At 34.6% G+C, this 27,767-nt stretch overlaps 4 protein-coding genes across 5 annotated transcripts; 3 read left to right on the top strand and 1 right to left on the bottom strand.

The window, feature by feature from the left end:
* Positions 1-57: 57 nt before the first annotated feature.
* Positions 58-6,656, bottom strand: LOC145571660 (GDP-mannose transporter GONST2-like). Its single transcript, XM_081630686.1, has 10 exons — positions 6,440-6,656; positions 5,054-5,257; positions 4,156-4,369; positions 3,827-3,966; positions 3,514-3,643; positions 2,835-2,933; positions 2,538-2,692; positions 2,316-2,432; positions 612-709; positions 58-525 (listed from the first exon to the last, which is right to left on the bottom strand). Exons 2-10 carry the CDS (start codon positions 5,245-5,247, stop codon positions 482-484), a joined length of 1,191 nt encoding a protein of 396 aa, XP_081486812.1. The 5' UTR covers positions 5,248-5,257; positions 6,440-6,656; the 3' UTR covers positions 58-481.
* Positions 6,657-8,633: 1,977 nt separating this feature from the next.
* On the top strand, positions 8,634-11,838 carry LOC145571659 (uncharacterized). 2 transcript variants are annotated; one of them, XM_081630684.1, is made up of 4 exons: positions 8,634-8,858; positions 9,247-9,320; positions 10,423-10,486; positions 10,629-11,838. In XM_081630684.1, the coding sequence occupies exon 4, from the start codon at positions 10,632-10,634 to the stop codon at positions 11,589-11,591; it is 960 nt and encodes a 319-aa protein (XP_081486810.1). In that variant the 5' UTR covers positions 8,634-8,858; positions 9,247-9,320; positions 10,423-10,486; positions 10,629-10,631; the 3' UTR covers positions 11,592-11,838. The 2 variants fall into 2 exon arrangements, with proteins under 2 accessions (XP_081486810.1, XP_081486811.1); XM_081630685.1 differs by having other exon boundaries at positions 8,634-9,156.
* A 662-nt stretch (positions 11,839-12,500) lies between these two features.
* On the top strand, positions 12,501-17,437 carry LOC145570685 (uncharacterized). Its single transcript, XM_081629847.1, has 6 exons — positions 12,501-12,504; positions 12,631-12,721; positions 12,797-12,861; positions 12,957-13,028; positions 13,122-14,003; positions 14,112-17,437. The coding sequence occupies exons 1-6, from the start codon at positions 12,501-12,503 to the stop codon at positions 17,435-17,437; spliced, it is 4,440 nt and encodes a 1,479-aa protein (XP_081485973.1).
* A 3,616-nt stretch (positions 17,438-21,053) lies between these two features.
* LOC145571658 (uncharacterized) lies at positions 21,054-23,462 on the top strand. The gene is made up of 5 exons (XM_081630683.1): positions 21,054-21,287; positions 21,366-21,477; positions 21,579-21,757; positions 21,838-21,958; positions 22,470-23,462. Exons 1-5 carry the CDS (start codon positions 21,217-21,219, stop codon positions 23,055-23,057), a joined length of 1,071 nt encoding a protein of 356 aa, XP_081486809.1. The 5' UTR covers positions 21,054-21,216; the 3' UTR covers positions 23,058-23,462.
* Positions 23,463-27,767: the final 4,305 nt, after the last annotated feature.

Below are 27,767 nucleotides of genomic sequence, written 5' to 3'. Positions count from 1 at the left end.
CATAAAACGAAACAAATTATCCAAATTTAAGCGGGAACTATATAAAAAATTTCAACTTCAAATAATTAATGGTACAAATTAACCAAAATTTTTTATGGAAGAAAAACGAAACAAACCAAGACTATCAGCCAACTTTTTAAATATGAAGTAATACAACTGTTTTCTTGCAAAACTATGCGAAAGGGGTTAAAAAAGCTTTTTGGATTATGAAAGTAATATTATATAGATCTGCATTGCCAATCCAAGTGACAAAAATGATGGATCACCTTGTAGAATACTACCTCTGACTGAACCAGGTTTAGTTGCACTTTACTAATCCAAATTACACTATTCACGAGACAATGAATAGAATATCGAAGTGAGGAAGTATTCGCAGCTGTGCTGCAGTATGATGCACTGAACTACTGCGGAATTGTTCCTACAGAAGATACGAAGTTATGATGTATCTCTATCCTATGAGTAATCCAACATAACCTGAGAATCAGGACATCTTGGCTCTAGCAAAAAATACCCCAGCAAATAGACCTGTAACATGGAAGAAATTTCATCAAGCTAAAAACTAAAGGTCAAAAAAGTTGGTGGAAGAGAGTAGATTAGGCTGTCATTCTCACCAAATAATATGCTGAAAAGATTCGGTATGCTAAGTGGAACATTGAACAACACTAATCCAGCAAGTGACATAGGTATCTTGTTTAAGGAACCGACCAAGCTGTAAAATATACATCAACAGGATGTTACAATAAGAAAGACGACTGCCTCAGCAAAATATACCAATTTCTGTACACTAGCTAAGTTGGTTATATTTTAAAAATAAATATAAAGGAAGAGATACCACATTCCTCCCTTTGTCACCCTCCTATCCTCCCATTCCAAACCCTCAATATTCCTTATTCCTTCTCTATCAGGTATTCAGGTTAACATAGGAAGGTGAAGTTTAAATCCCAATTTCTGTTGAAAACAATCTTCATTTCAAGAAATTTCCTTTAAACGTTGACCCAAAACACAGCCTAAAATTAATTACATGTGAACTGGAACTAGGTTGTATAATTAAGAAATCCCAAACATGTCCCTAAAACACCTATGTTTTCGTTAAATGAGGGTAGCAATTAGCATCTGCCTTTGGTGCAAAAAAAAAAACAAATGCTAAGTATGAGAGAGGGCCACTGCTGCCGACCTACCGCTGCCCATGCAAGGCACACCAAGGCCTAGGTGCTGATGAAACATGGGGGCTGGATGCTGCTGCCCAACTCAAGCTCAAGGCATGCTATGGCTTAGGCAAGGGGCAACTGCGCAAGGCATGGGGACGAGGACAAGACATTAACACATCATCCTTATTAAAACCTATTGTTGGCAGGGTAGCATCTTGGCTTGCCATAGGGTCAACACAAGACCAACTCAAGGAAAGGCAAGGCAACAAGGTCATGGCGAATTGGCAAGGCATGAAGAAAGGGGTGGGCTAAGGCATGAATGGGATGATTCGTGGCATGATGTAGGCAGTAGGCCTCCCGAGGCCCATTGGAAAGGGCGGGAAACACCTCGATGCAAACCTTGTTGAGTAAAAAAATTATCTTCTGAGGCCAAATTCAAAGGATTGTTAGTAGAGATTTTGGGCTCGATGTCGAAAGTCGAGTGATGCCAATAGAGGTATCCCAATGTCATATAATGTGCTGTTTGGAACCATATACAAGCACTAGTTGGTCATATAAAGCCCTATGGTGGCTTAAATTAATGAAGGTAGATGTGTACATAACTAGCTAAATTGACAATTTAAAGAGAGAGTTTATGTTTCTAACCACCCAAATGGCTTACCGGGTCTTAGTGGGGTCCATGGGAAGCACCCCAATCTCATTCCTTTGGGAGTTCGAATATTTCGAAAATTGTCTAAAACTGAAGGTTATATTCCATGTCTTTGGGTCAATTTTAGGAAGTTTTACCAAAATGAAGTGAATATCGGGGTTATCCCCAGAGTCGCACAAGTTGGTTTGAAACCATAACAGACCTACCATTTGGTCTATAAAGTCTTAGAAATTGATTTGGTTTAATTATATGGCGGCTACTTTGACAGTTGAATTAGCAATCAAAAGATTTAAGAGATGGTTCTTATCACTAATTTGACATCCTAGGTCTGATCCCCTTATGGTGGTGGGATTCCTTCATTGGTCATCAAACCCAAACTCCCACTACTTACCATATGGTTGATGGATGCACTACATGGGTTTCTTATTACCTGATCATGACCACTTTGATTAGCCTTGTCTTGTTGTAACTCAGCGCTAAAATTGCATCTAGAAAGGTCAGAGAAAAAAGAACATTACCTATAAGTTGTAGGGCTGGTTTGTCCTAAAAACCACATCGAAGTAAAGCTGATAGCAAGTCCCAATAATCCACTAAGTGTTGCTGCAGCCCAAAACATTGGCATTGTAATAACATTGCTGCAAATACATGAATACACTTGAGGAAATAATTTTCTTATTCTACTGAATTTACTACCAACTAAAAGACTAATCAAAGCATTTAAGATCTAAATATGTACTTACACGTTTATGACATATTTCCATTCGTCAAATATAAGAATCAAAACCAGTCCAAATGGTAATGACAATGCATTGTTTAACAACACCATTGAAACTTCATTTAGAGATCCTGATTTTGTCAGCTGTTTTGCTTTTTCCATGACCATTCTCAGTGTAAGCTGTCAAAATGCACACTTGTCTCAACTTCATGGTAACATAAGTGCAAAAAGAGAACAGAATGAAGCTCTATTGACATGATGTATAACATTATAGCAACATAGGCGACAATAAAATGGCCATATATGAGAAAAAAATACATACTGAATAGCTTGCTGTTAGAACACAGTTTATAAGTTGCCAAGCATATCCTGTAGCATCAAAAGAAAGATCCGTGACGCCACCGCTTACAGCAGATATTATCTGTCATTTAGAATGAAGAACTCAGAATTCTAAATAGCAAAGCAAATAGTATAACACACAAGTTGCTGAACAAGTTATTTCTGGAGCTTATACAATCCCTGTGTCTGTAAATAATAGGCCAAATTTATTTGCCAAAACATCCAAAAATATAGTCTACTTTCTAATTTTAGAATACTAATGTTAACACTATCCTTTATTACCGTTAGATATATTGATATGATGGATATGTTAGGTATTTTAACTCAATTTCTTAAGGGGAGGAAGGAGTAACAAAGAGGAGCTGAACACCAAATAGTGATTAGTCCTTGCAGAGACTGTGTATGAACACTTCTACAAAGTATAACTAAGAAGCATATTTTCTGAGACAAAAGTCTCTATAATCCAGACCAAATTTATATAGTTACAGAATTTACTTAAGCACAGTCCAACAAAAAGAAAGGTACCAACATAAACGGACTAGAGTATTTTAGCCAGTACCAACATTCATTATCAAAGCTCATATAGCGAGATATTCAGAGATGATACTTCACACACATGTATTCAAGTTTAACCAAGCGCAACATAACTATGTAGTATGTACCATCAAAAACATTGCAGTCCACACTTTCTGATTCTGGTGTCTCCGGAATAAATAATAATCACCAACTGCTGTCATAATATTCGTCACATTCTTCAAAATCGTCACCATTGCAACATTTATGTACTTCAAACTGCAAGAATTTTGCCACAGGGATATTCAGTAATAGAATTATACTTCCATTGAACTTATGAGGGAAAAAAACATGGATTGTTTGCATTATGCCACATTGTCAAAAGGATGTTCAATTTTATATTGCCCACATGAACAGAAATCACAATGCCACAATCATTATCCATCACAGAGTTTTGAGTACCTGTACATGCCTGATACAAGCATACCCACAAAGATAATGTTGACAGGTAGCCAAACCCGAATGAGCTTCCAGCTGAGCTTTTCTACTGATACAACCCCACATATACTCAAAATAGCAACGATTACAGTGCTGATTAAATTCTGCATTAAGAACATAAGGCTAAATTTTTAAAAAAGGTTGATACATATACCTTTATATGATTAAATTAAGAAACAAAATAAATCCTTTGAGATGAGAGAATGAACTACCAACCACAGGTTATACAGGAAAAGAAAATAATAGAAGAAATGCCAACATCATATACACACTGTATCAATGATTACACAAACCTGATAAAACATCAAAGATATCCCAGCGTTGAAATTGAATGTTGAGAGAACTACTTTGTTTAGCAATATCATGCTACAAGAGGAAAGACAGTAAGCAGCACCAGACACAAGTGGACCAGCAGGTTTTTTTACAGTTTTGAGCTCCCTATCTTCTTCCTCTTGATCTACATGGCTGCCAATGCTGTTTTGTATGGTTCGATTGGGACGAAGAAGCCTATTCAGAGGACTTGACAGGATCAGTCATGCAGTAATAAATGTATGCATTTTATCAAATTAAGCATAAAGACAGGAAAGATTTGCAAACAAATAACCCCTATTTGGGAAAATGTCCTACCTCCCAATAAATACATTAGACTCAGGTTCCCTAAAAAGGGTTCTAAGACCGTCACTTGGAGAATATCTAACATCACTTCCTAATAGTAATCCAAGTTTCTAATACACCAAACAATTCATTTACAGTCAACAAGACACGCCATCAACAAACATAGAGTCTGGACTCCAGATCATCACATATCAGAAATATTTGTACAGAAGCATTACATAACAAATAACATATCATCCACCTCCCCTTCCCCGATAACAAGTAGCAGGCCATATCAACAACCTACTTGGAATCAGAGAGTCGGAGATAAACACAGATCACAAGAATTACTTTAGGTCATACACTAATAATTATAATTCATGGATAACTGCAGATCAAGTTCAGCTTTGATTGATCAAATGACTTATTGTGAGACACATTTCCCAAAGTATGATCAAAACTATATAAAAGTTTGCATTAGAGAACCAGAATATTCTTTTCTCATCAGAAGCGACAGAACAAACACACACACACACACATCATCAGCAACAAACAGTTTTTAATATAAGCATATTACAGTGGAAATCTAAGTCTCACCTGTCACCTAATGATCTGCGCTCCCTTGGTGATGTAATGTCACTAATTGACTTCTTCCCTTGATGGTAGTTGTCAAGGGTATTGTAGATTCCGTTGGTCCCAATGGCCATAGTATCATTCTCGTGTAGAGGACCTCCTTCTGATTCATAATGATCATAGTTGTTCCCTATGTCCACCTTGATTTCTGATGACATCTGATTAAGGCTGCATATGATGGTACATAAGAAGAAAAAAAGAATAAAAATCGTAGGACACTGCACAGTGCAGGAAGTGACATTTACTTGAGAAGAACCAAAAAAGGCCAATAGCTTGTCACAAGTTCTCAATGCTAAATCTCTAACCAACATTCAAGCACAATTGCAATTCATTCATTAACAAAAAAATCTAATAGCACTTATTATACGGCTATTGAGAAGTCGAGCAGAGAAACTGAAAGCTTGTTATTAATTTAAAAACCTCACCCATTCTACCAGTAATAAGTAAATAATCATATTCAAAAAAACCTCCTAAGAAAACTGTCTTGAAGGAAAGAACAGCTATCCTAATTAAGCTTCTGATGATTCTTCTATGGATTACTCATACAATGAGTTCTTACCAAAAAATAAGCTTCAACATATCAAATAAATCTCCTTAAAAACACTTCAAATCAAAATGCTCAATACATTTCTAAACAGTAAGAAAAACACTCATGCGATAGTTTTATCAATAATTTAACTCGATCTAGTAACGTGACAACTAAATCCAAATAGATGTACTACTTCAGTTCATATAATGGAACTTTTAGCTCCAAAGACTAACATATCCACCATTCTCATTCTCGCTTTCAGAAACACAATCACCATCGTAATAATCAATTACTTTAATAATTCGCGCTCATAGGAGCATACCACCAATCCACCATACATAACTTGTTACTACATTAACACATTTGGTCTATTCACAAATACTAAAAAATCAAGTTAATAAATAGCAACAAAATGTAGAAACTCACCAATTTCAACTTGAACCTTGTATTTGACTTAATCTCAACGACCTACAACACTAATTAACCTCCCTAAATTGTGACCTATATATCAATTTAGTCAGACATTTCACGAACATAAATCACCAAATAAAATTAATATTAAAAAAAAAAAAAAATAATAATAATAATTACTACGTAAAATCTTGAATATGATAGTACGAATTCCCAGCACACAGAAATGCAATAGAAAGATGAAAAAGAAAGTGAAGTGATGAAAAATACATGAAATGAACGTGTTTTTATGATCAACTTTTTATATGACACGCAAAGGAGAATAGTTCCTCAAAATAAGCATCACATAAATATTAATTAATCAAAAAATGTTTATAAAAGTGGAGGAGAGAGAAAATGAAGAAGTGTACCATTGAAGGAAGGAGCAGCGAGATTGGAGGAGAGAGAAAATGACAACAAATGCAGCTGATTCACCACCATTTTTGGCTTCATTTTCGAGAAATTAACCAGAAAGGTCAACTGATTTGCTGAAATTCATATAACTTATAATTTTGTTTCTGGAATTTGTGAATATTTTTGTGTTGCTTGAAGAAGACGAAGGAAGAAGAAAGAATATGGTGGCGTTACTGTATACTGAAGCAAAGGCGTTAATTTGAAAATTGAGGTTTCGTTATTGGGCTTTTTTAATCGTTTTTTGCTAAATATGGGCTAAAATGTTTGTGTGTTTCGTTATTGGGCTTTTATATTTTTAATTGGATAGTTGTGTCAAAACATGGGCCTTGGTCCATTGATTTGCTAAATTGTAATTTGATGTTTTATTTGAAGCTTGTTTCTTTTACTAAGGGCCTGTTTTGATTGATTGAAATGAGCTGAATTGAACTGAATATTTTATGAGAGAAGGAAATTAAGAACTAAACTGAACCGAACTAAACTGAACCGAACTAAACTGAACTGAAAATAATCTGAAGAGAACAGGCCCTAACATTTGTGGAAAGGTGAAATCTAGAAAGTTATTATCAAACATTTGAGGATAAAGAACTAGAGGTGATCAAATATCGGGTCGGACCGGGCATTAACAAGCGGGTTTTTCGTGTCGGGTTTGAGCTTTTTAACTAAAACTATATTTTTTTTATGTTTGTCCAAACCCGTCCTATTTTCGAACCAAATTGGGTCGGATCAATGTTGATCACCTCTATAAAGAACATTTTACTTTGTTTTAATCCCTTTGTTCTAGTTTCGTTGTCAAATTCTTCATTTGCAATTTTTGTTTGGATGTGAAGTTTTCAATAATAAACAAGAAAATCATATAATGTTTCACTAGAAGTTAGTTTTTGTTGTTCAGATATAATCTAAAATGTAAGAAACATTACAATAAGTTAGGGATTTCAATAGTGATTTGAAATATTGAAGATTCAAGTCTGACAACTGTATTTAACAGCTAGAATGGGACATAATGTGTAAATGTATACGTAGTAATTGAAATTCTATTATAATAACGAAATCATATTAGCTTGGGGAATAACGACAATTAGATATGAAGAACCTTTGCAGTTTCATGATATCATTAATGAATCAACTAGTGATTATCTGAATATCAATACATGAAATCGTTAAGGGAATCCAAAATCAAAATTTGGGCCATCTAGGGTTTCGCCCACAATACAGCCCAAAATAACATATCTGTATACTACTTCCTCCGTTTCTTTTTAATTGACACGTTTCTTTAGTCACGTGTGCCAATACACAAATTCAACCATTAATATCTTTAATTACCGATAAACAAAAATTATGAAAAGTTGAGATTTTAAAAATAAATATCAAGACGAATCTAACAAGATCTCACATGACTATATTTTTTATTACATATAAAGCACAAAATACGGTCAAATAAAAGTGTGTAAATAGTGCTAAAGTCAAAACATGTCAACTAATAAAAAACGGACTTAGTATCTATAACCCTTATAAAAGCCCCAACCACCCTTACTATTCCAAATTTACTGTTCCTTATGAACAGGAAATTGACTTTTCTGCCCTCCCCTGCCCTTACCACCCTTCCCTGATTGCCAAAATTGCCAGGGGTGGTTCGGTCTTTTCGCTTTGCCATTCCAGCTGTTGTGAGTGAGCTGACGCGTGGCATTCATCCTGTTTGATTAGCTTTGTATTCTTTCTTTTTTCATTGTTCCATCCTGATTTTTGCTTTCTTTTTCCATTTCGTTTTTGTTTTTCCTTCTTGATTTTAAATGGGTGTTGCAGTGATTAGTTCGATGGCGAGGTTTCATGGAGCTGCTGGTGGTGTGGCTTTGGATGTCGTTGTTGCTTGCTGTAATTGCCGGTGCTATTTTAGTCTGAATGAGCTGAAGCGTGAAATCAAACAAATGAGGGAAGCAATCTGATCCCGATCAATAATTGTTCGATGAGTGCCATCAACAACTAAAAAATCTGCATTAATTATGTAAAAATTATTACCATTTTTAGAATGGCGACCTCGAGGCTCATCTCCGGCCACCTCCGCCGCACTCATTTCTCTCTCCTCCGCCCATTCCTACTTTCTCTCTCCTCTTCTCCGCCATTGCCGATCCCCTCCGATCACACTCCCTCCTTCTTTTCCCCCTCCACGACGTCGTTTCGCTACTTCTCCTCTCAACCTTCTGACTCGGACTTCACTCACCATCTCAACTCGGTCACTGAATCGGAGCTTCGTAGATTAGGGTTTATCGACGGTTCTCAGATTTCTGATGTTGTTAATCGCCTTCTAGATGATTCTGCTCTTCCGATTCGTTATTTTGTCTCTGCTCTTGATGGTTTCCATGACCTCACTGGTCTTCCTTGGTAATTCGATTAAATTTATAAGATTTTTTTGTTTTAATGTTAAAATATCAATTTTGTTGATTAACATTGGTTAATGTTTATTCAATTTGTAGAATTATGATTGTAATTATGTTTATTGATTTCAATTTGATGGAACTTTATAGTATTGGGTAATTTCTGTGATAAATTATGCATATTATTCATATAAATTGATGTACTTTTATCACTTTGTATATTTTTATTTGTGTTAGTGGATGAAATTTTCATGTTGGGATGAGTATAAGGTATTAAGGTGATGTTCTCTAATGTGCTTTGTAAGGTATATGGCTTTGTTTTAAAATTTAACAATTTTTTCCCCGCTTCTTGTTGTTAATTGTAAATAGATAATAGTGTTTTTTTGTTTTGGCAGCTGTTAATTTCATGGAGTGGTTTGATGGAGCTTCTTTGGTCGCAGCTGTGGATCTGGTTATTGCTATGTGTGAGGTGTGGTTAGTTATTGTTTCGCATTTTTTGGCGAATTTTAGTTTAATTATTGTTGAGTTTGATGAGTAATGTGATTTGGTTGATTTAATTAATTAATTAGTTCATTGCTATGTTGTTTTAGTTTAGTTAGTTAATTAGTTCATTAGCCTAATTAAGTATGTTATGTTTTAGCTTTAGCTAATAAAATTGTGAACAAAAATTAATTTCCTGTAGATTTCTATTATGAATTAATTAGAGATTAACTTAGCCTCATTAAGTATGTTAATAAAAATTTGGCTTTGGAGGTTACAGTGGGAAAGGAAATTTGCTTTGGAGACTACACTGTTTAGATACAGTATTTATACAGGGAATTGTCTGGTACTGTATTGTGTATGTGTATATAAAATTTGACAGAGGGGTTTTAGTGTGTGCTTATTGTCTTTTTTTTTCCCCCGAGGAGATTTAAAGATGGTTGTTTTTTGGTTATAATAATAGAAATATATTTAATATGTCCTTTTAAGTTGCATATCTATTATTTAATAGTTTTTAGAGGAGAGATATTTGTTTGTGGTGTACTGGATCAATTTATATGGTGTAGCTTTTTTGGCTAATAAAATATAATGGATATGTCCTTTGCTTTCAAATTCTATATTTATATGTGCTGCATATTTGGTTTGCCTTTTATTTCTTTTTGATTTCTGGCTTGCTTCTTCTTTATCTTGTGAGAAAAGAAGGTTGGTTTCTGAAACCTTGCTGCGGTGATTGTTTAGCTTGTAAATTTCTCATAAAAATGTAATATGCTTGCTGAAATTCCATATGGATGTCAATTGTACAGACAACATTGGATATTGACTTAATGAATCTTGAACTTTTACTCTACATGATCACCTGGACATATATTGATCTACAATTACTCACTTTACAATTATGATGTTCTTACAAATAATCTACAACGATTAATTGAAATTGGCTGTTTATGCATTTGTGTTATTTAAAGTTAATTTATGGAACCTTGGATTTGGTTAGATAGCTTATGTTTTTAATTTTCTGTGTTTTCTGTTTTCTCCTTTTTCTTTTCCTTTTTTTCCCCCTTTTTTGAAAAATAAATGAAAAAAAAAAACAGAAATATTGTAGGACTGTGCAGTTGGAGCTGGCTGTGGTGTTAAAATTGCTTGCTGCTATTGTTGGTAAGTTTGCTGAGTTCTTTTAAATTGAGATTTTACAAGGTGACTTAGTTTTCTTAGATATGCTAACTTAGCTGTAATTTGATTGTGGTTTTGGTTTAGTGGATGTGTATGTTTGTTTAATTTTAGTTTTTGCCGGTTACAGGTTATGACTATTCAGTCAAGCAAAATTGCCATTCCATTTCGACCTCTTTTAGGTCAATTGGTTGAGTGTTTAAATTTTCCTAAACCAATTTATGGTTTTATAGATAAGGATAGGAACAATGCCTGCGTTCGTATTAAAACTGAATGTGGGAAGTCTGAATTTGTATTTTTCGGTGGGGAGGCTAATACAGTTCAGGAGTCACAAGAAAGGGCTGCTCAAAAAGCAGTGCAAAAATTGATGAGCCAGTTTGGGGTGAAGGTGAGTGATTTTTCATCTGATAGAGAAAGGATGTATCAGCTATGCAGTAAGCTTTTTAAGCATAAGGTTGTTGAGTTATGTCGTGAGAAAGGAATAGAAATGCCTGTTGCACAGAAGAATTTGGGCAAAAAACCATCTGATGATGTTGTCCATGTGACGATTGATTTTGTGGGCTTTTTAGGAGTTGTTGTTACAAGGACTGGGGCAGAGGTGAGTCCATTAGAGACTATTTGGGTTGAAGATTTGGGTTTCGTGTCTTGGCTGACAGTGTCTTGCCCACATAATGGAGCTGAAATGGAATGCATCTATAGTGATCCTTGTCCTGAGGTAACTGGTGCAAAGGAAAAGGCTGCTAAAAGAGCTATACATTACCTGGTGACTAAGTATAGCCTGGAAATTGTCGATGCTAATTATGGTGCAGTTTCGGAGAAGAGTGTTGCTTGTAATGCTTTAAAGAGTAGGTTTTACCAGTTAAAGGAGCACTTGGCTGCCAGAGAAGAAAACTTTGCTGGTGATGAATGCTTGACTCCCACTTCTGAAAGGTTTCAGATACCTAAGGTTGGTTTGCCTCCACCTGCTCCAATGAAAAGACGCTCTGCTACACCATTAGATGCTGCATCTTCTTCTACTGTTAGAGTTTCGGAGCCTTTGGTTTCTGGCATACCTGAACTAGAGACTGTTTGGAAGCGCACGAAGTTTGCTTAGGCTATTTGGAGTCTTAGTTTAGTATTTTGGGTAGCAAGATGTTTGCCTGATTAAAGGTGTTTAGGTTTAGCATTGACATATGCTTAGTATTATTTAGATTTCTATCTTTCCTTTTGTTTTATTTAGTGCTTAAGTCTATGAATAGTTATGGCTGAAATATTTCATTACAAAATAGACTTGTATGCTGTAACTGAAATCTAATGTAATGTGTATTTCGAGTAATAAATGGACGAACTTTTGATTTGTATGTTGGTTCTAGAATATTTTATAATTTTATTGTTTATTGTATGGCTTCTTAATTTAATAATGCTCTTTCATGTTTGATGAATATGTTTAGCTTTCTGTTTTTAGAAGCAATATGAAATGTTTAAATATGGACTAGATTTATGCATTTCCTTTTCTCTTTGTAGTTTAAAAAATGTAAATTGGAATAGGTAAGATTAAACTTAGAAGAGGTAACAGGATGGGAAGGTGACGAATTTTAGAGGTTTTATAAAATGTCGAAAGGAAAATATTGTTAGTGATATGCAGAATTTCTTAAAAAGAAAAAAAGCAATGTAGTAGATTAATAGTATTCATTTTGTTTTGTTTTATGGCATTGAAAATAGGGGGCTTGATCACATTCAGGAATTATTGTATTGATGCTGCCTTGATCACAGGATGTTATGCAAAACAAATACTAGAACAGGTAAACATCTAGGTTGATGTATCAGGTTGTTGGAACTTTTGTAGATTTAATTTGCAGAACCTTTTAAATACCTGCTCGTTTTACAGACCCAAAAACATCTTCTGAATTGCAACTACGGAGAATTTAATATGTTTTCTTTTTACAGTAAATGACATAAACAGGAATCATCAGTATCTTGTGCACATTCTATGTTGAGATAGCTTGATCTGCACCAAAGTAATATGGGTATGTCTCAAAATTGACATGATGTTTAGGATGGATTTTTTTACGTATGCTCATTGCTATACTTATTTATGGTGTTTGTTTAGTGTCTAATTTGCTGAGTTACTGCTTTAAATATTTATATGATAGCTGAAGCACCTGTTAATTTTAAGAGACCATCAAGTAAAGGGCGGAAATCAAAGCGAATGAGTGATTTGATATCAGCTTATAATTCTTCTAGGTAAAATAGATGACTTATAATAATGGATTTTATTTTTTGCGAAGAAAATTCATAAATTTTTTATGCTTTCCACAGTCAAGCAGAACAATCAAATTCCAAAAAGGCGAAATCAAGGCCTTCAACATACACTGTACTTGAAAGTGGGTATTTTGCCTTGGTTTAGGTTTATAAAGTAGATATATATGTGGTGCTTTTTAATCGGACCTGGCGTAATTTTCTCTTTGTACTGCTACAGAAAGACCCGTGTCTCTTAAAATTGCACCATCAAATGCACAGAGTTTAAAGCAGCTAAGGGATGCTGCTAAAAGTAAGCCTTAGCCGTGATTTCAGTTAATAGAGTTAACACATATATGTTGTTGCACAATACAGTTATTCTAGATATCCTTTTATATTATTGCAGAAATCCCTGCGGCTACTATAGGAAAACCATTACCTACGCAACCCCTAGAATTATCTCCGCCTACCTACTGTGCTAAATGCGGGGCTAAAAAGTTTGCGTTTGAAACCTTGCATTTCTGTTGTGGCAATGGTGATATTAAAATAGCTGCAAATGAATATCACCCTGAATTAGCGAGACTTTTTACTTCAAGGGATGAAGATGCTGTGCATTTTAGAAAGTATGCTCGATTATACAATAACTTATTTGCCTTTAGTTCCATTGGAGGTAAGACTGATAGAGAAACATATAAAGGTATATATGTCTTTAAATTACATGGCCAAATATATCATTCTGTACCAGAATTAATACCAGATGAGGATGGTCCAAAGTATCTGCAGCTTTATTTCTATGATGGCCAAAACGAATTGAAACACAGAACAAATTGCTTTCCTGAATTAAGACAGGATGTTATAGACAAATTAATGCAAATAACTAAAGATAATCCATATGCAAGATTTTTCAGATCTTTGAGAGAAGTAAATGTTGATGAAAGTACTAACATTATAATAAATTCAAACACTGTGCCAGATCAAAGGGTGTATAATGCTCCCACTTCAGATGAAGTTGCTGTTATCTGGCCTGATAGTGTTTCATCGAGTCAGAGTTCATGGCCACATATTCTTGTGACAGCAAAATCTGCAAAATCCCATCGAGTTGCCCATTTTTATGGGTGCTATGATCCTTTACAGTATCCACTGCTCTTTCCAAGAGGCGAATGCGGTTGGCATCAGGGTCTTAAAAAAACTTCTTATGGTGGAGATAGGCAAGTGGCAGCAGAACCTGATCCTATTCATTCATGTGCAGTGCACACTCCGGCAGATTTCCTGGATGCAGAAGCTGCTCGTAAGTCCCTAACAAGTCTATGGGATTTTTTGGGTTAATTACTTCTTTGCCTATGTTTCCTTAGAATTTGCTTAGTTTGGATTTTTTCTTGGATTTTAATGTATATAGGTGCTTCCGGAAGACATACCAAAGCTGATAAGAATATCTCCGCAAGGGAGTACTATGCTTATAAGCTTCAAATTAGACCAGGAAACATGCTGTTAAGAGCTGGGCGTGCATTTCTGCAATATATCACAGACATGTATATCAAGGTTGAAAATACAAGGTTAGATTTTTTCCGGCAAAATCAAGATACAATAAGAGCCGATCTTTATAAAGGAATTCTTGACACAGTGGAGAGCGGACAGACAAGTGCGGCTGATGTTGGTCATAAGTTCATTTTGCCACCATCATTTATAGGAGGCCCTCGTGATATGAAAAGGAGATATCTGAATGCAATGGCTCTTGTGCAGAAATACGGGAAACCTGATCTCTTTGTCACTATGACATGCAATGCAAATTGGCCTGAGATAAAAGCCGAACTAGAGCCTGGTGAGACTGCACAAGACCGACCGGATTTAGTAGCTCGTATATTTCGGGCAAAGTTAATTGCTCTGAAAAAAAAAATCAAGGAAGACATGGTATTTGGTAAAGTGGCAGCGATGATATATGTTGTAGAATTTCAAAAAAGAGGATTGCCACATGCTCATTTCCTGTTGATTCTGGAACAGCAACATAAGATGAAATCTCCTGCTGATTATGATAAGTATGTTTGTGCAGAGATACCTCCTGTGACTCAGCCTGAACTGCGTAAGATTGTAGTAAGGCATATGATGCATGGACCATGTGGCCAATTAAATCCAGAGTGCCCTTGTATGAGAAAGAAGGATAATCACTTTTCTTGTAAAAATGGATATCCAAAGCAATTCACCGTACAAACAACAACAAATAAAGATGGTTATCCTTGTTATAAGAGAACTGATACCGGAGAACGAGTGAAGGTCAGAAATGCTGAGTTAGATAATCGATGGGTTGTACCTTATAACCCTTACCTCACAGCACTCTTTGATTGTCATTTAAATGTAGAAGTTTGTTCAACTATAAAAGCGGTGAAATACTTATATAAATATGTCTACAAAGGGCATGATCGAGTGGCCTTCAATATTTCGGCTGAGGATAGAAATTCTGGAGATGAAATTGCTCAGTTTCAGTCAGGACGGTGGGTGTCACCGTGTGAAGCGGCTTGGAGAATTTTCGGGTTTGATTTATTTGAAATGTATTCACCAGTCTTACCTCTGTCTGTTCATATTCCAGACATGAATACTGTATGTGTACGCTCGTATGAACGTCTGGATGTAGGTATTGCAAGCGGTGTTTATGCTAGGACTCAATTAACAGAGTTCTTCCGTATGAATGCAGCTACTGATAATGGTCTTGGTTACTTATATGGAGAATTTCCAGAACATTATAAGTGGGATGCTTCAGCAAAATCATGGTCCAACCGACAAAATAAAAAAAAGATGGTTGGGCGATTAGCTTTTGTGTCTCCTTCTGAAGGTGAACGCTTTTACCTTCGACTGCTATTACTGCATGTCAGGAGTCCAAAATCTTTTACAGACTTACGCACAGTTCAAGGTTATGTATGTGCAACTTTCAAGGAAGCATGTCTTAAAGCTGGCATTTTAGAAGAGGATGATGCTGCAAGCATTTGTTTGGCTGAAGCAACTGAAATTCAGCTCCCTGAGGCTCTACGCCGGCTATTTGCAACTGTTCTTATATTTTGTCAGCCGAGTGATCCTGAAGAACTGTGGCGCAAATATTATTCTGCATTGTCAGAAGATTTTGCACAAAAAAACTCTGGTGCAGAAGCCAAAATTAAAAAACTAACTATCAGATCAGTGGAGCAACATCTAGAGGCTATGGGGAAGTCATTATCTGCCTGTGGTCTGGCTGTTTTAATGGATGACGATGATAGCCAGATTAATAGAACAAAAGACATTCAAGATGCCTTAGATGCTCCAATTCCTCAGGCTTGTATAGACAGCTGTGGCCTACTAAATACAGCGCAGAAAGAAATTTTTACATGTATTATGCAGCATATAGTGGAAGGAAAACCAGGGGCATTTTTCGTAGATGGTCCTGGTGGAACCGGCAAAACTTTCTTATATAATGCGCTGTATGCTGAGATCCGCCTTATGAATAAGATTGTTTTACCTACCGCTACATCTGGAATAGCTGCAGCAAATATTCCCTCAGGTAGAACAGCACACTCAAGATTTAAGATTCCAATGGACAGCGATACTTCATTAGCCTGCAGCGTCTCTAAGCAAAGTAGCTTAGCAGCGTTAATAAAAGAAACAGCTCTTATAATATGGGATGAAGCATCAATGGCAAACAAGCAAAATCTAGAATCTCTAGACCTTTTATTACAAGACATATGTGATAGTGATGTGATATTTGGTGGGAAAGTAATTGTCTTCGGTGGAGACTTTCGACAAGTGTTGCCTGTTGTTCCTAACAAGACTCAGAGAGAAGCAGTCGAAGCAAGTGTAGTGAGTTCTTATATATGGCAGCATTTGAGGAGATTCAGGTTAACTGAAAATCTAAGAGCTAGGGAAGATCCTTCATTCTGTCAGTTTTTACTTGCACTGGGAAACGGTGAACTGCAGACCAAGGAAAGTGATTTTGTTGAGTTGCCGCCTCAGATAGTGCAGACTTTCCAACCTGATGCTGATCCAATAGAGAAGTTACTTGAATCTTCTTTTCCAGAACTTGGTTCAGGTGCTCTGGATCCTCAAATCTTTTCAAGAAGGGCTGTTCTAACACCTATAAACGACGATGTTGACACTATAAATTCGTTCATGATTGAGAGATTCCCAGGACAAGCCATATCTTATACAAGCTATGACAGTATTCTAGATGATTGTGGCAGTGTATATCCTACGGAATTCCTGAATAAACTATGTCCGGGTGGAATGAGCCCTCACAATCTTGTGCTCAAAGAAAACTGCCCAGTAATATTACTTAGAAACCTCCTGCCGTCTTCTGGTTTATGCAATGGAACACGCCTTATATGTAAAAGGTTTTTCCCTAATTTAATTGAGTGCGTGATTTCTGTCGGACAATATCAAGGAGAACATGTATTTATACCCAGAATTAAACTCAGACCATCAAGTTCTCAAAAATATCCTTTCCAATTTCAGAGGAACCAATTTCCTATCAAGCTGAGCTTTGCAATGACTATTAACAAGTCACAGGGTCAAACTTTAGATCAAGTGTTAATCTATCTCCCTCGTTCGTGTTTTTCACATGGTCAGTTATATGTGGCTCTTTCACGTGCACGGTCTGCAGATAAAGTGAGGGTTATATCAGTAGCTCCTACTTTACAGCATTCAGAGAACTCTGTTAAAAATGTCGTATCTTATGCTGTCCTAAAGCTAGCAGGAGTAATCTAGGTGATTATACACCAACCAAGCTTAGTAAGTTGATTTTTCTCCGTGTCTAACTTTACTACATTGCAGGGCAAAAAATTTCAAGAGAAAGTTAGACAAACAAATTACTAATAAGATAAGCATTAAAGAGCATACATTTATAGGTAAACTAAGGTGATTTGAAGAGTTTCTTATATGTGATAAATAAAGACTGAAATTGTTTTAAAATTAATACTTGGTTACTTGGTCTTTGTGTTGCACTGTAAATTGTTCTTGATTAAAAGAATGATTAGACAATGGTAGGTGTAAGGTGCTACTCCACTACTCCATGACATTTTTTATGGGTAATTTGTCCAAATTTATCGAATTTGTTTGCCTATTAGTTATTGTACTATGTTACTTTGTGTTTTATGGTAAATGAAGCAAATTGTAATTTTGTATATGTATGCTGTCAATTACTGTAAGATACTTAGATGTGGGTAAAATGGATTTTTTCAAAGAGCTTGTCTTGTTGATTTGAAACTCAACCAAGTTTATTTAACTATATTTCAATTTCAGGTCCTTCAAAAGTTCAGAAGCGGCTCCAGAGCAATTTTGTGAGCATGGTTTTGTCATAGCTAAAGCACCCTGAGTTGAGAAATGCAGCTTAGAAGTTGTTTAGAAAGCCAGAACTTAATTCTAGACCTAATGTTTTCTTTCGAGAGTGTTGAAGCTGCAATAAAGTTTGTTCTTGCCAATGGTGAAGAGCCCGGTATAATATTGCACATGCAGTGACAAGCCAGGTATCATATTGCACATGTCATATATAAACATTTTGTGCGCTTCGAACCTCCTAAGGTTCGATAAAGAGCCTGAGTTTCATAAAGCCTGATAGAGATTATTAGCTTTGCCTCTATTTCCTATACACAGCTAATTTCCAGAATACGTCTCTGTCCTCTCACTCTCTCCTCTATTGTGGTGCACTCCGAGTTTCGCATTGAACCGTTATCTAAGCTTCCTACATTGAAACTTCTTGTGATTTGAGGTAAATTTTTATCCTTCTTTATAACCATTGAGTATGAATTTGACAATCTACGGTTTAATTTTACTCATATTTTCATTTAGTTGTCAGTATAATCAATATAGGTTTAATCTACGGTAAATTTTTATCCTTCTTTATGACCATTGAGTTTGAATTTGACAATCTACGATTTGAGGTAAACTTCATCCGCATTTACATTCAATGTAATGCATCTAAGATCTAAAAAAGCTATACTTTTGTGCTCAAGGAAAAACAGGATATTTGTTAATCTTTAAGATATATATTAGGATTGTCATAGAGTCTGCATTTAAAAGCCCAAAAATTATTGAAATGTATAAATTTTGTATTCAAACATGAAATAGAAATTGATATTAAGAGCTGTGGAGTGTGTATATATATATGTGTGTGTGTGTGTGTGTGTGTGTGTGTGTGTGTGTGTGTGTGTGTGTGTATGTGTGTGTGTGAAAGAAATGCTATGAAATATAGGTCTGCTTTGATTATGACAGATTGTAAAAGCCACTCCCTTAAAAAAAGGAAGATTGTAGGTCTGCTTTGATTATGACAGATTGTAAAAGCCACTCCCTTAAAAAAAGGAAGATTGTACTGCAATATTTTTACTACAATATGACTGTCTATTATATAAAAATAACATATTATTATTCTATTACTTATAAAGACAGTAAACTTTTGCAAGCTTTAAAAGCTAATTCAAAAGTACAGTAGGGAGCTGGAATTCTTTACCTAAAGTATGGAATGAACAGTACAAACAGTAAGAAGAATAAAAAATTAACATTTGCTATTCTGAACACTGTAACCAGAAGCTTCCCCAATTACTGTGTTCTATTCTCTATTTTAAAAATCTGTCCTGACTCATATAAAGGTATTTGCTCTTTTGCCTTTCGTTTTTTTTTTCACAGAAGATATCAAACAAAGTAGCAGTGCCTTGCTCAGCCATGGCAGGTATGGTCTCTTCTTTTACAGCTTGCTTACATTATCCTTTAGCTCAATTAATCTTAAAATTTAATTTTAAATGTTATAAAATTTAACATCATTAACTAAAACTACTACTATACAAAATAATATGAAACCATTTATACACACAGATCAAAAATACAAAACGGCTAGACAGAAGCCAGAGTATGTGTACTTGAATCAGTTAAATGCAGCAAGCAAGGCTTATATAGTAAGGGTAGTTGTTGCTGAAAAGGGGAGGGACACACTATCTTCCAAAAAAACAGTTAGATTCCAAACTTTACTTCTAAAGGATGAAAAGGTATGTATTTATTACTTCTCATACTAACTCTATTACAGTTATGATAGAATTAAAAGAATATTCCTGAGTATAGTCTAAATTATGTCAAGCATTATGGTAGGCTGTACAAAAATTAGACAAGCATATAGTGTAAATAGTTATGGTGGGCTATAGACAAATTATATCAACTACTTTTATAATAATCATGCTTATGCTATAATCATGCTTTTACTTATGCTATAATCATGTTCAGCTTAAGATGCAATTAAATAAAGTACACTTAAAGCTAAAGCATGAGTCAGGTGAACTTCAGTTTTATAATTATATCATCAAGCATTCAAGGTAATTAGATTATATCATCAAGCATGAGTCAGGTGAACTTTAGTTTTATAATTATATCATCATGTTCAAATTATATCATCAAGCATTCAAGGTATTTTTTTTTAAAAACTATATCGATTTACCTTACAATAAAATCTCAAAACATCTTCTAAATATGCTATTCTACAAAGCTTAATATAGTTAGATATTTTGAGTAACCTTCTTTTTGTCTTTTATAATGTAAAGTACATAAGTGCTAAAATCACTTTGTTTTAGCAAAAATTATGTTACAGAAAGAACGTGTTCTGTGCACTTTAAATCTCAAACATAAAAAGACTTATTCTACATGTAAAATATCAAAGCATGTATAGTTAATAATTTTAAGGAAGTTTATAATATAGTTATTAGGCACACTTACTTCATTATCATTTTCTGCTTTATAGGGTAATAGGATGCGAGGTACTTTATTCGGCGATCAAATTGAAGCATTTGAAGAAGCATTACAGTACCTAGGTGAATACGACATTTCTGCTGCACCTATTAAGTTCATTGACGAAAAATGGAGAACTGAACTTGATCAATTTCCCTACCAAATGACTTTTGGTAGTAGAACTGTGATCCAACCAGTTCATCCAGAGCTCGGACCAATTCTGCCTAACTATCAACCAATAGCGAGTATACCTCGTGCAATTGATCTTGATGAGAAATGCGGTATATTACACTCACATAACAGTTTCACAAAAAAATAAAATTAACAGAACATTAACAAACTTGTCTGAATTTACAGATGTGATGGGTGTGGTGTTATATGTGGAAGAAGAAGCAAGGAAAGTTGAAGCCAGAGATGGAAAGCGAGAAAGCTTCGTGCGAGAAATAGTCATTACTGATCAAAGGTTAAAATAAAAACAGCTAAATGTTTAGGCATACTCAAAATATTATTGGATACATGTTACAAATTGAAATCACTAACAATAACCATTTCATGTAACAGTTGTGATCAGCCGCTCACCATCTCACTGTGGAATGATCTAACTGCACCAAAATACTTTGACAAGTTAACTAATTGGGCAGAAGCATTCCAGGTTATAGGTTTCAGGGCTCTTAAACCACATACTCGCCGTAGTAAGACAAAAGCTACTGTACTTTAGTTCTTTGAATGATCTGTTGCTATGAGTAAATAAACACTATCTATTTTATTTAGGATTTTCAATGAATTCTGGTATGTCCACTCGAATAATCTATGAACCTGAAGGAGATCGTGCACGTGAGCTATCTGACTGGTAATCTCCAAAACTTAGCTAAGCAAAAACAACAACCTTTATAGTATGCTGATGGTCTCTATAATTAACAATGTGCAGGGCTAACCTCTTTCACCAGAAGGTATTAGATAGACAGGCTAGAATATTGGATGTTAAGTACCCAAGTGAAAACAAGAAAGTTGTTTCAATCGCTGAGCTGCGGCAGAAAAAGGTAAAAAATAGTTCATTACAGCCTCTCAGAAGTTCACAACTCAGTGGTACTTAAGTGTGCATGCTCTAACTGATATTCTGTAACTTATAATAAATTTGTAGCCAAGCAACACCATACAAGAAGAACTTCTATGGATAGAGGTAACTATTCAGAATGCAGAATTAGAAAAGGTGAATGCATATACAGGCTGTTCGAATTGCTGGAAACGCACCAACCTTCCACTGCAGAAGCGTTATTCTTGCACTTCTTGTTATAAAAAAGAATGCATCTGCACTGAGAGGTATAACAAATACTCTTTTTTAAAGCCAACCGTATCTGTTAATATTGTACCTAACAAAAATTACTTTGAATTTATGCCAGGACTACCTTTAAGTTTGAGGCTAGCGATGGCACAGGAACTATGGCATTCACCACATTCAACGATGACACTGAAAGACTGTTTAAGAGAAGTGCAGCTGAAATCTACGCCATAAAAGAAGCGGTAAATTACACTTACCATGTACCTAGCTTCTAATTTTCAAAACAGTTTATATATGCTTTGTAAAATTCCAAAGAATGCTCGAACGTTCAAACTTTATAAAATTATAATTAAAAGCAAGAAAATTGATAAGCTTAAAATTAACCAAATTCAATTTAACCAAACAAGAGCATAGTTAAACATAAGATAAATAAAGAATATAGATTTTTGAATAAGCAATCAGCCTTGACATGTCTAACGATCCAGTAAAGTTCAAAATGCCAAGCACACTTATCTTATACCATAGTAACATAGAACACAATCCCTTAATTAAGCATGAATTGTAGAATAACCCTGCTAATCAGTCTCACCTAAAGAGATATCAAAAAAAAAAGGAAGTAAAAATAGAGTAGAGAAGAAATATAGTCATCTAAGTAGATAATATTAGCATAATAAACAACCAAAGATATATATTATAACGGTTACAAGTTTGAAGTTAATACTAATGCTTGACATGATGATAAACACAATGCAGGATGATCACGATGCATTCAGGCCAATTCAAGACATGCTTAGCAACAAGCCGTTCTTCATTAAAGTAGGCCCCACATTGCATTTAGGCCAAAACAATGTCCTGGAATGGACTCTCAAGAGTATTGAGCTGAAGGAAGATCTTGAGACACAAGAAGTTCTGCAACCATTTGATAGCAGCTCCAACCAAGCAAAAGATGCCAATGAAAAAGCTAAACAGCAGACAATGCAACTAGCAAATCCTGAACCAGTCATTCCAACCCCAAACATGAAGGATTCTTCAGAAAAGCATACACAAGAACGACATTTCACTGAAACGTTGGAGTCACCTCAGCAAGATATTGAATCACTTAAGCGCAAGAAATCTTTAGGGAAAAGCCCTGTGCAATTCCAAGGTGACGAAAATGAGTCCCAGCCACCGCTATCACAAGTCCGTGCAAAGAAGAAACTTTGCTTTGGCGGAATGACTCCAGAGAAGCACAACCCAGAGATATCACCAGAAAAGGATCAAGCTCAAGATGTACCTGTGCCTCTGGAAACTGAGAAAAAGCAAGCCAAGCCTGTAATTGTGAAGACTGAGAAACTGAAATAATCTTCCATCAAATCTGCCACGAACAATGATCGTCTCTAGACTACAAAAAAATATATAGTAGCCTAATGAAGTACTGCAGAACAGAAATTTAAGGTGCACTACCTACACATCCTCTAAATATTAAATCTTTTGCTAGACTATAAATATATGGGCAACTATAAGAACTTTGCTTTTGCTAAATACTAAGCACAGTAAATAGTTGCCCAGGTATTTTATATAAAACTCCAGCATCATGTAGTACTTAATCTACAGCTTAGGTTCATAATTTCATGTATATAGGAGTAGAATGCTGTAGCAGTTAATCTTTTGAGGGTTTCCCAGGAACAGTAACAGCAGTTGTTGTTCCAGGGAAACACCGTACCAGGATAATGATCTGATGTATTGCTAAATTAAAGCAGATGTTAAATTATATTTATAAATATATAGTAGATTATATATGTTGCTTATATTCAATTTATTATTACACTCTTTTTCAAAGAACTGCATAAAATTATAAGAAATAGTCATTAATACAAATAATTCACATTAACAATAAACTTCAACAATTTTGAAAGCAGCACCTCCATAAGGTATTATGATACTGCAGCACAAAAAAGAAGCATGCATGACACTTATTCAGAGAGGACAGCCATTGCAATTTATCATCCACCATTCGTTTAAAGCTGTAACCATTCGTTTAAAGCTGTACCCATGACACTCTGCTAGCTTCTTTATATGAATACAGATATTAGTGAAGGACAAATGAATTCAGATTTCAAGGACAATATACTTGGTTTATTGATTTTATTTTGTGAACTGTAGCCATGTGAACTACAACATAAAGTAAGTTACTTATCAGCATTGATGTATCAATGTAGAGAAGACAAAAAAATAACAGAAGAAATTTCTCAAGTTTGGGCTCAAAGTTCTACCTTCCTCAAGTTGAATTTTACGATTTAATTGGGGTTAATGTGGGTATGATTGGGTTTTTTTTTTTAACATTTTAAATTAATGGATCATTTTGTTTTTTTGATAATTTAGGTGGTTTTGCTGGGGGTGGGAGTGGGAGTAGGTTGGGGAAGGAGTATGGGTTGGTTTGTCAGTTGTGAACGCAATTAAGCATTCAAAGATAGAATAAAGAGCTTGTCCATTGCTATATGCAATTATGCTGATAATCAATTTAATGATGATCACAAGTTGATTCATAGAAACTGAATTGGTCGTAGCTTTCATATAAATTTATTGGATAATCCATATAGTCTATTATATCACATTGCATTCATAGAAACTGAATTGGTCGTAGCTTTCAGTGAGTAGTAATTTTAATGACAAATCAATAAGAGTTGTCATTCATACCCACTGAACAACAAAGCAATAAAGATAAGCATGCAAATGAACAATGTCGACAGCAAGAATAAATTTTCAGCTTATAATATCCAATAAAAGCAAATAGATAAAGATGAATTTCTTCACATATTGTCAGCCTTAACAATGCATCATATATTTATAGCCTGAAACAAATATAAACGAGAACATGGAAAAAAAAAGGACACTTCAGCATGTCTAAAATCAGTAATCATACAATTTATTTGTACATATAGACATAGGATTCCAATTTTATCAATAAGACAAAAAATAAAAAAAAAGCATAGAGATATATTATAACACTACAAACATATATACACCTTTTTTATGGATATAAACTTCCTAAATATTTCATAGAACTACCTACGTGCAATGCATGCAATTGCAATTCACATTATTTTTTTTTAACAAAAAGAAAAAAAAAAAACAAAAAAGATTGTGTGTATAAATATAGAGCTATTGCTTTGCAATTCACATAACAAAAACAAAAAAAAACAGAAACAATCCTCTACCAAGTATAATACACCCATCTCACAAAATGCTTCAAAAAATAATGCAAGATCACACTAGCTTTCACCTTCCTCTTATTAGCCAAAAAAAATACCGGCTTACCTCAAAATACCATTCTATATATCGAATTACTAAAAATCAACACCAAAGTTAATGGTAAATAAGGGAATCAACTCCAAAGTTAATGGTAATGTATTCCCTAATAATAAACTTTACTGCAATTACGTTGTTTTCAGTTGAATTCACTGCGTAGGCTACGTAATTGTAATAGAATTCATTAACGGCTATTTAGGTAATTTGTCAATAGAAAAACCTATGTAAATATTGGCAATTACATACCTAAATAGCACCCAAATTACGTGTTGAAGCCAATGATTTGGGTCTTACAACGAAAAAAAAACACCGTGCAATCCGTTCGGTTCAACAATTTCCTACGAATAACTTAAGAGAAGTGTGCCAATATGAAAGATTCACAAAGGCGACTGATTATGGATGCCGGGGTAAAAAAAAAAAATAAACATTTCTACGATTTCAAGCATTAGTACTTTAGATGCTCTCACAAATTAGCCGACATTACTTTCTATGTATTCTAGGATTAATGTAATTTAAATATTGTTTCAATAAAGCAATAGAATTATTATTAACTTTGCAAATCTGTTTTTATGTGGTTGTTTATTGTTTTAGTTGGGTGATTTGATGGATTTTTTTTTATTTTTTCTATACACGGTAGTTCTCAAGCCATGTTCAATTTTTTGGAATCATTAATAGTTCTTGTAATTGAAATGCAGAAATCTTTATAAAACTACTCAGTCATAATAATGTATAAATAAATAAGTTTCTAAGCAAATTAATGATTTTATACAAAAAAAAAAAAAAAAAAAAAAAAAAAAAAAAAAACAAACGGTTGGCTTTAAAAAGTGTTTCTTTGCTTTATCAATAGAACGATTAAGTAGGATATACATTGCATATTCCTTCTGTGGAAGGGAAAAGAGAACGGTTGTTCCCGATAACCACTTTTTATGATTGGGCTTAGAAAATGCTTTTTTTAACCCATTTTATAAACTTTGTACATCGCTTACTTGAATAACAGTTCTAATGCGTTCTATGAGGACTATATATTATGAGAGTGAGTTTAGGAAGTAGAAGTAAGACTTAGCTTAATTGGGTCCAATTAATCTATTACACTACTACTAATTAAAATATAAACACTAAATTAATTGATTTTCTTTCTTCGTTAATATCTTAATTTCTTTCTGCCTACTTTCCTTTTTTGCCCTTTAAGAAATTAAAAAGCTACATTTTCACATGTAAATTTTTGGACGGTTGTGATTGAGTTGATGGGAACCAAGTGTGGGCCACGTGGGTATATCCGACAAATAATAGTTGTCTGAGTGGGGCACTTAAATCTACTCATGGGGGTATTTTAGATGCTATACTTAAAAATGGGCCCTCTCTTATTTCTTTCTCTATCTTGATCTGGCTATAAATATAGCACTTGAACTTCTCATTTACAACAACAATAACACAACAATATCATTCACCGTCTCTCATCTACAAAATGGCTCAAAAAACAACCCAAAAAAATAATACATTCCTCCCTCCTCTCATCAATCTAAAATCACTAATAGCTTTCCTAAGGATACCTCTACACACAAAAGGTTAGACATGCTCAACCCCAAAGTTGATGGTAAAAAGGGAGTTATCGCCAGAGCTTGTGATAGCGTATTCCCTTAAAATATTCTTTAATACAATTATGTCACCAACGGCTTAATCAACACCGTCGGCACCATACTTGTATTAAAGTTTATTAATAACGCCCAAGTTATGCGTTGAAGCAAATGGTATTGGTGTTTACAAGAAAGAAATGGAAAAATCTTTCACCGGATAAACCCAACACCTACTAACTAACTTGGGACAACGACGTCTACATATAAAATCCTTTAATTTAAGGAAATTTGTATGTTAGGCGAAAATGAAATAGATTTCTTATGTAATAATTTTAGAAAAACAAATGTACAATCAATATAAGTTTGTATGTCGTACTTAATGTATTTTCGCATTGCAAAAAAAAAAAAAACAAATATTCTTCCTATCAATAATATTCAATAATTCCAAGATAGTTTCATTTGCTCGTTAATCTTAGTTAGCTATAGATAGATTAATTTATTAGGATGGTTTCATTCCAATAAGCAAAAAAAGTTGGAGTAAAAAGGTTTCTCATGGAATTGTTATATAGTAAGGTAATAATCAAAGAGAACATCAGTAAAAAAAAATTGTTACTACTCATATCCTTGTAAGACCTGAAAGAAGACTTTTCTACTCTCTTCGGTTCATATACTTATTGTTTTAACCAATTTTGTCTACAAAAAAAAAAAAATTAAAAAATAAAAAAAATAAATAAAAATAAATAAATAAAAAATAACATAAAATGGGGAGAGCATAACATTTTGGGCTAGATCCTCAAAATGGGGACAAATTCCTCAAGGGTTCAAACCAAGTCCAGTAGAGCCTTGGCTTTATCCAGATAGGCCCAATTGTTGAGGCTACACCGACCCATCAGAATCTAAAGCTCATAGAAGCACAATATTTTGTTGATTACTGTGAAATTTACATTGATATACAAACAATTAGAGTCCCCATCTATAGCATGATCATCAAAGTTAAATAGTCTAGGAAACTACACCTTCGAATTATACAGAACTCATAATCAATCAAAGCATGCAACAAAACAATCGAAATATGGCGAATTACATTAAAGGATACACAACAGGTAATTAGACACTAATCACAGAAGCAGGATCACCGTTGAGGGACCGCGCGCGTAGCGCGCGGGCCAACAACTAGTTTAATAAAAAA

The sequence above is a fragment of the Chenopodium album genome, chromosome 12 (genome assembly GCF_948465745.1).
Source record: "Chenopodium album chromosome 12, dcCheAlbu1.1, whole genome shotgun sequence".
Lineage (NCBI taxonomy): Eukaryota > Viridiplantae > Streptophyta > Magnoliopsida > Caryophyllales > Amaranthaceae > Chenopodium > Chenopodium album.
Note: the sequence above shows the minus strand (reverse complement) of the source record. Positions and strands in the feature narration are given on the sequence as shown.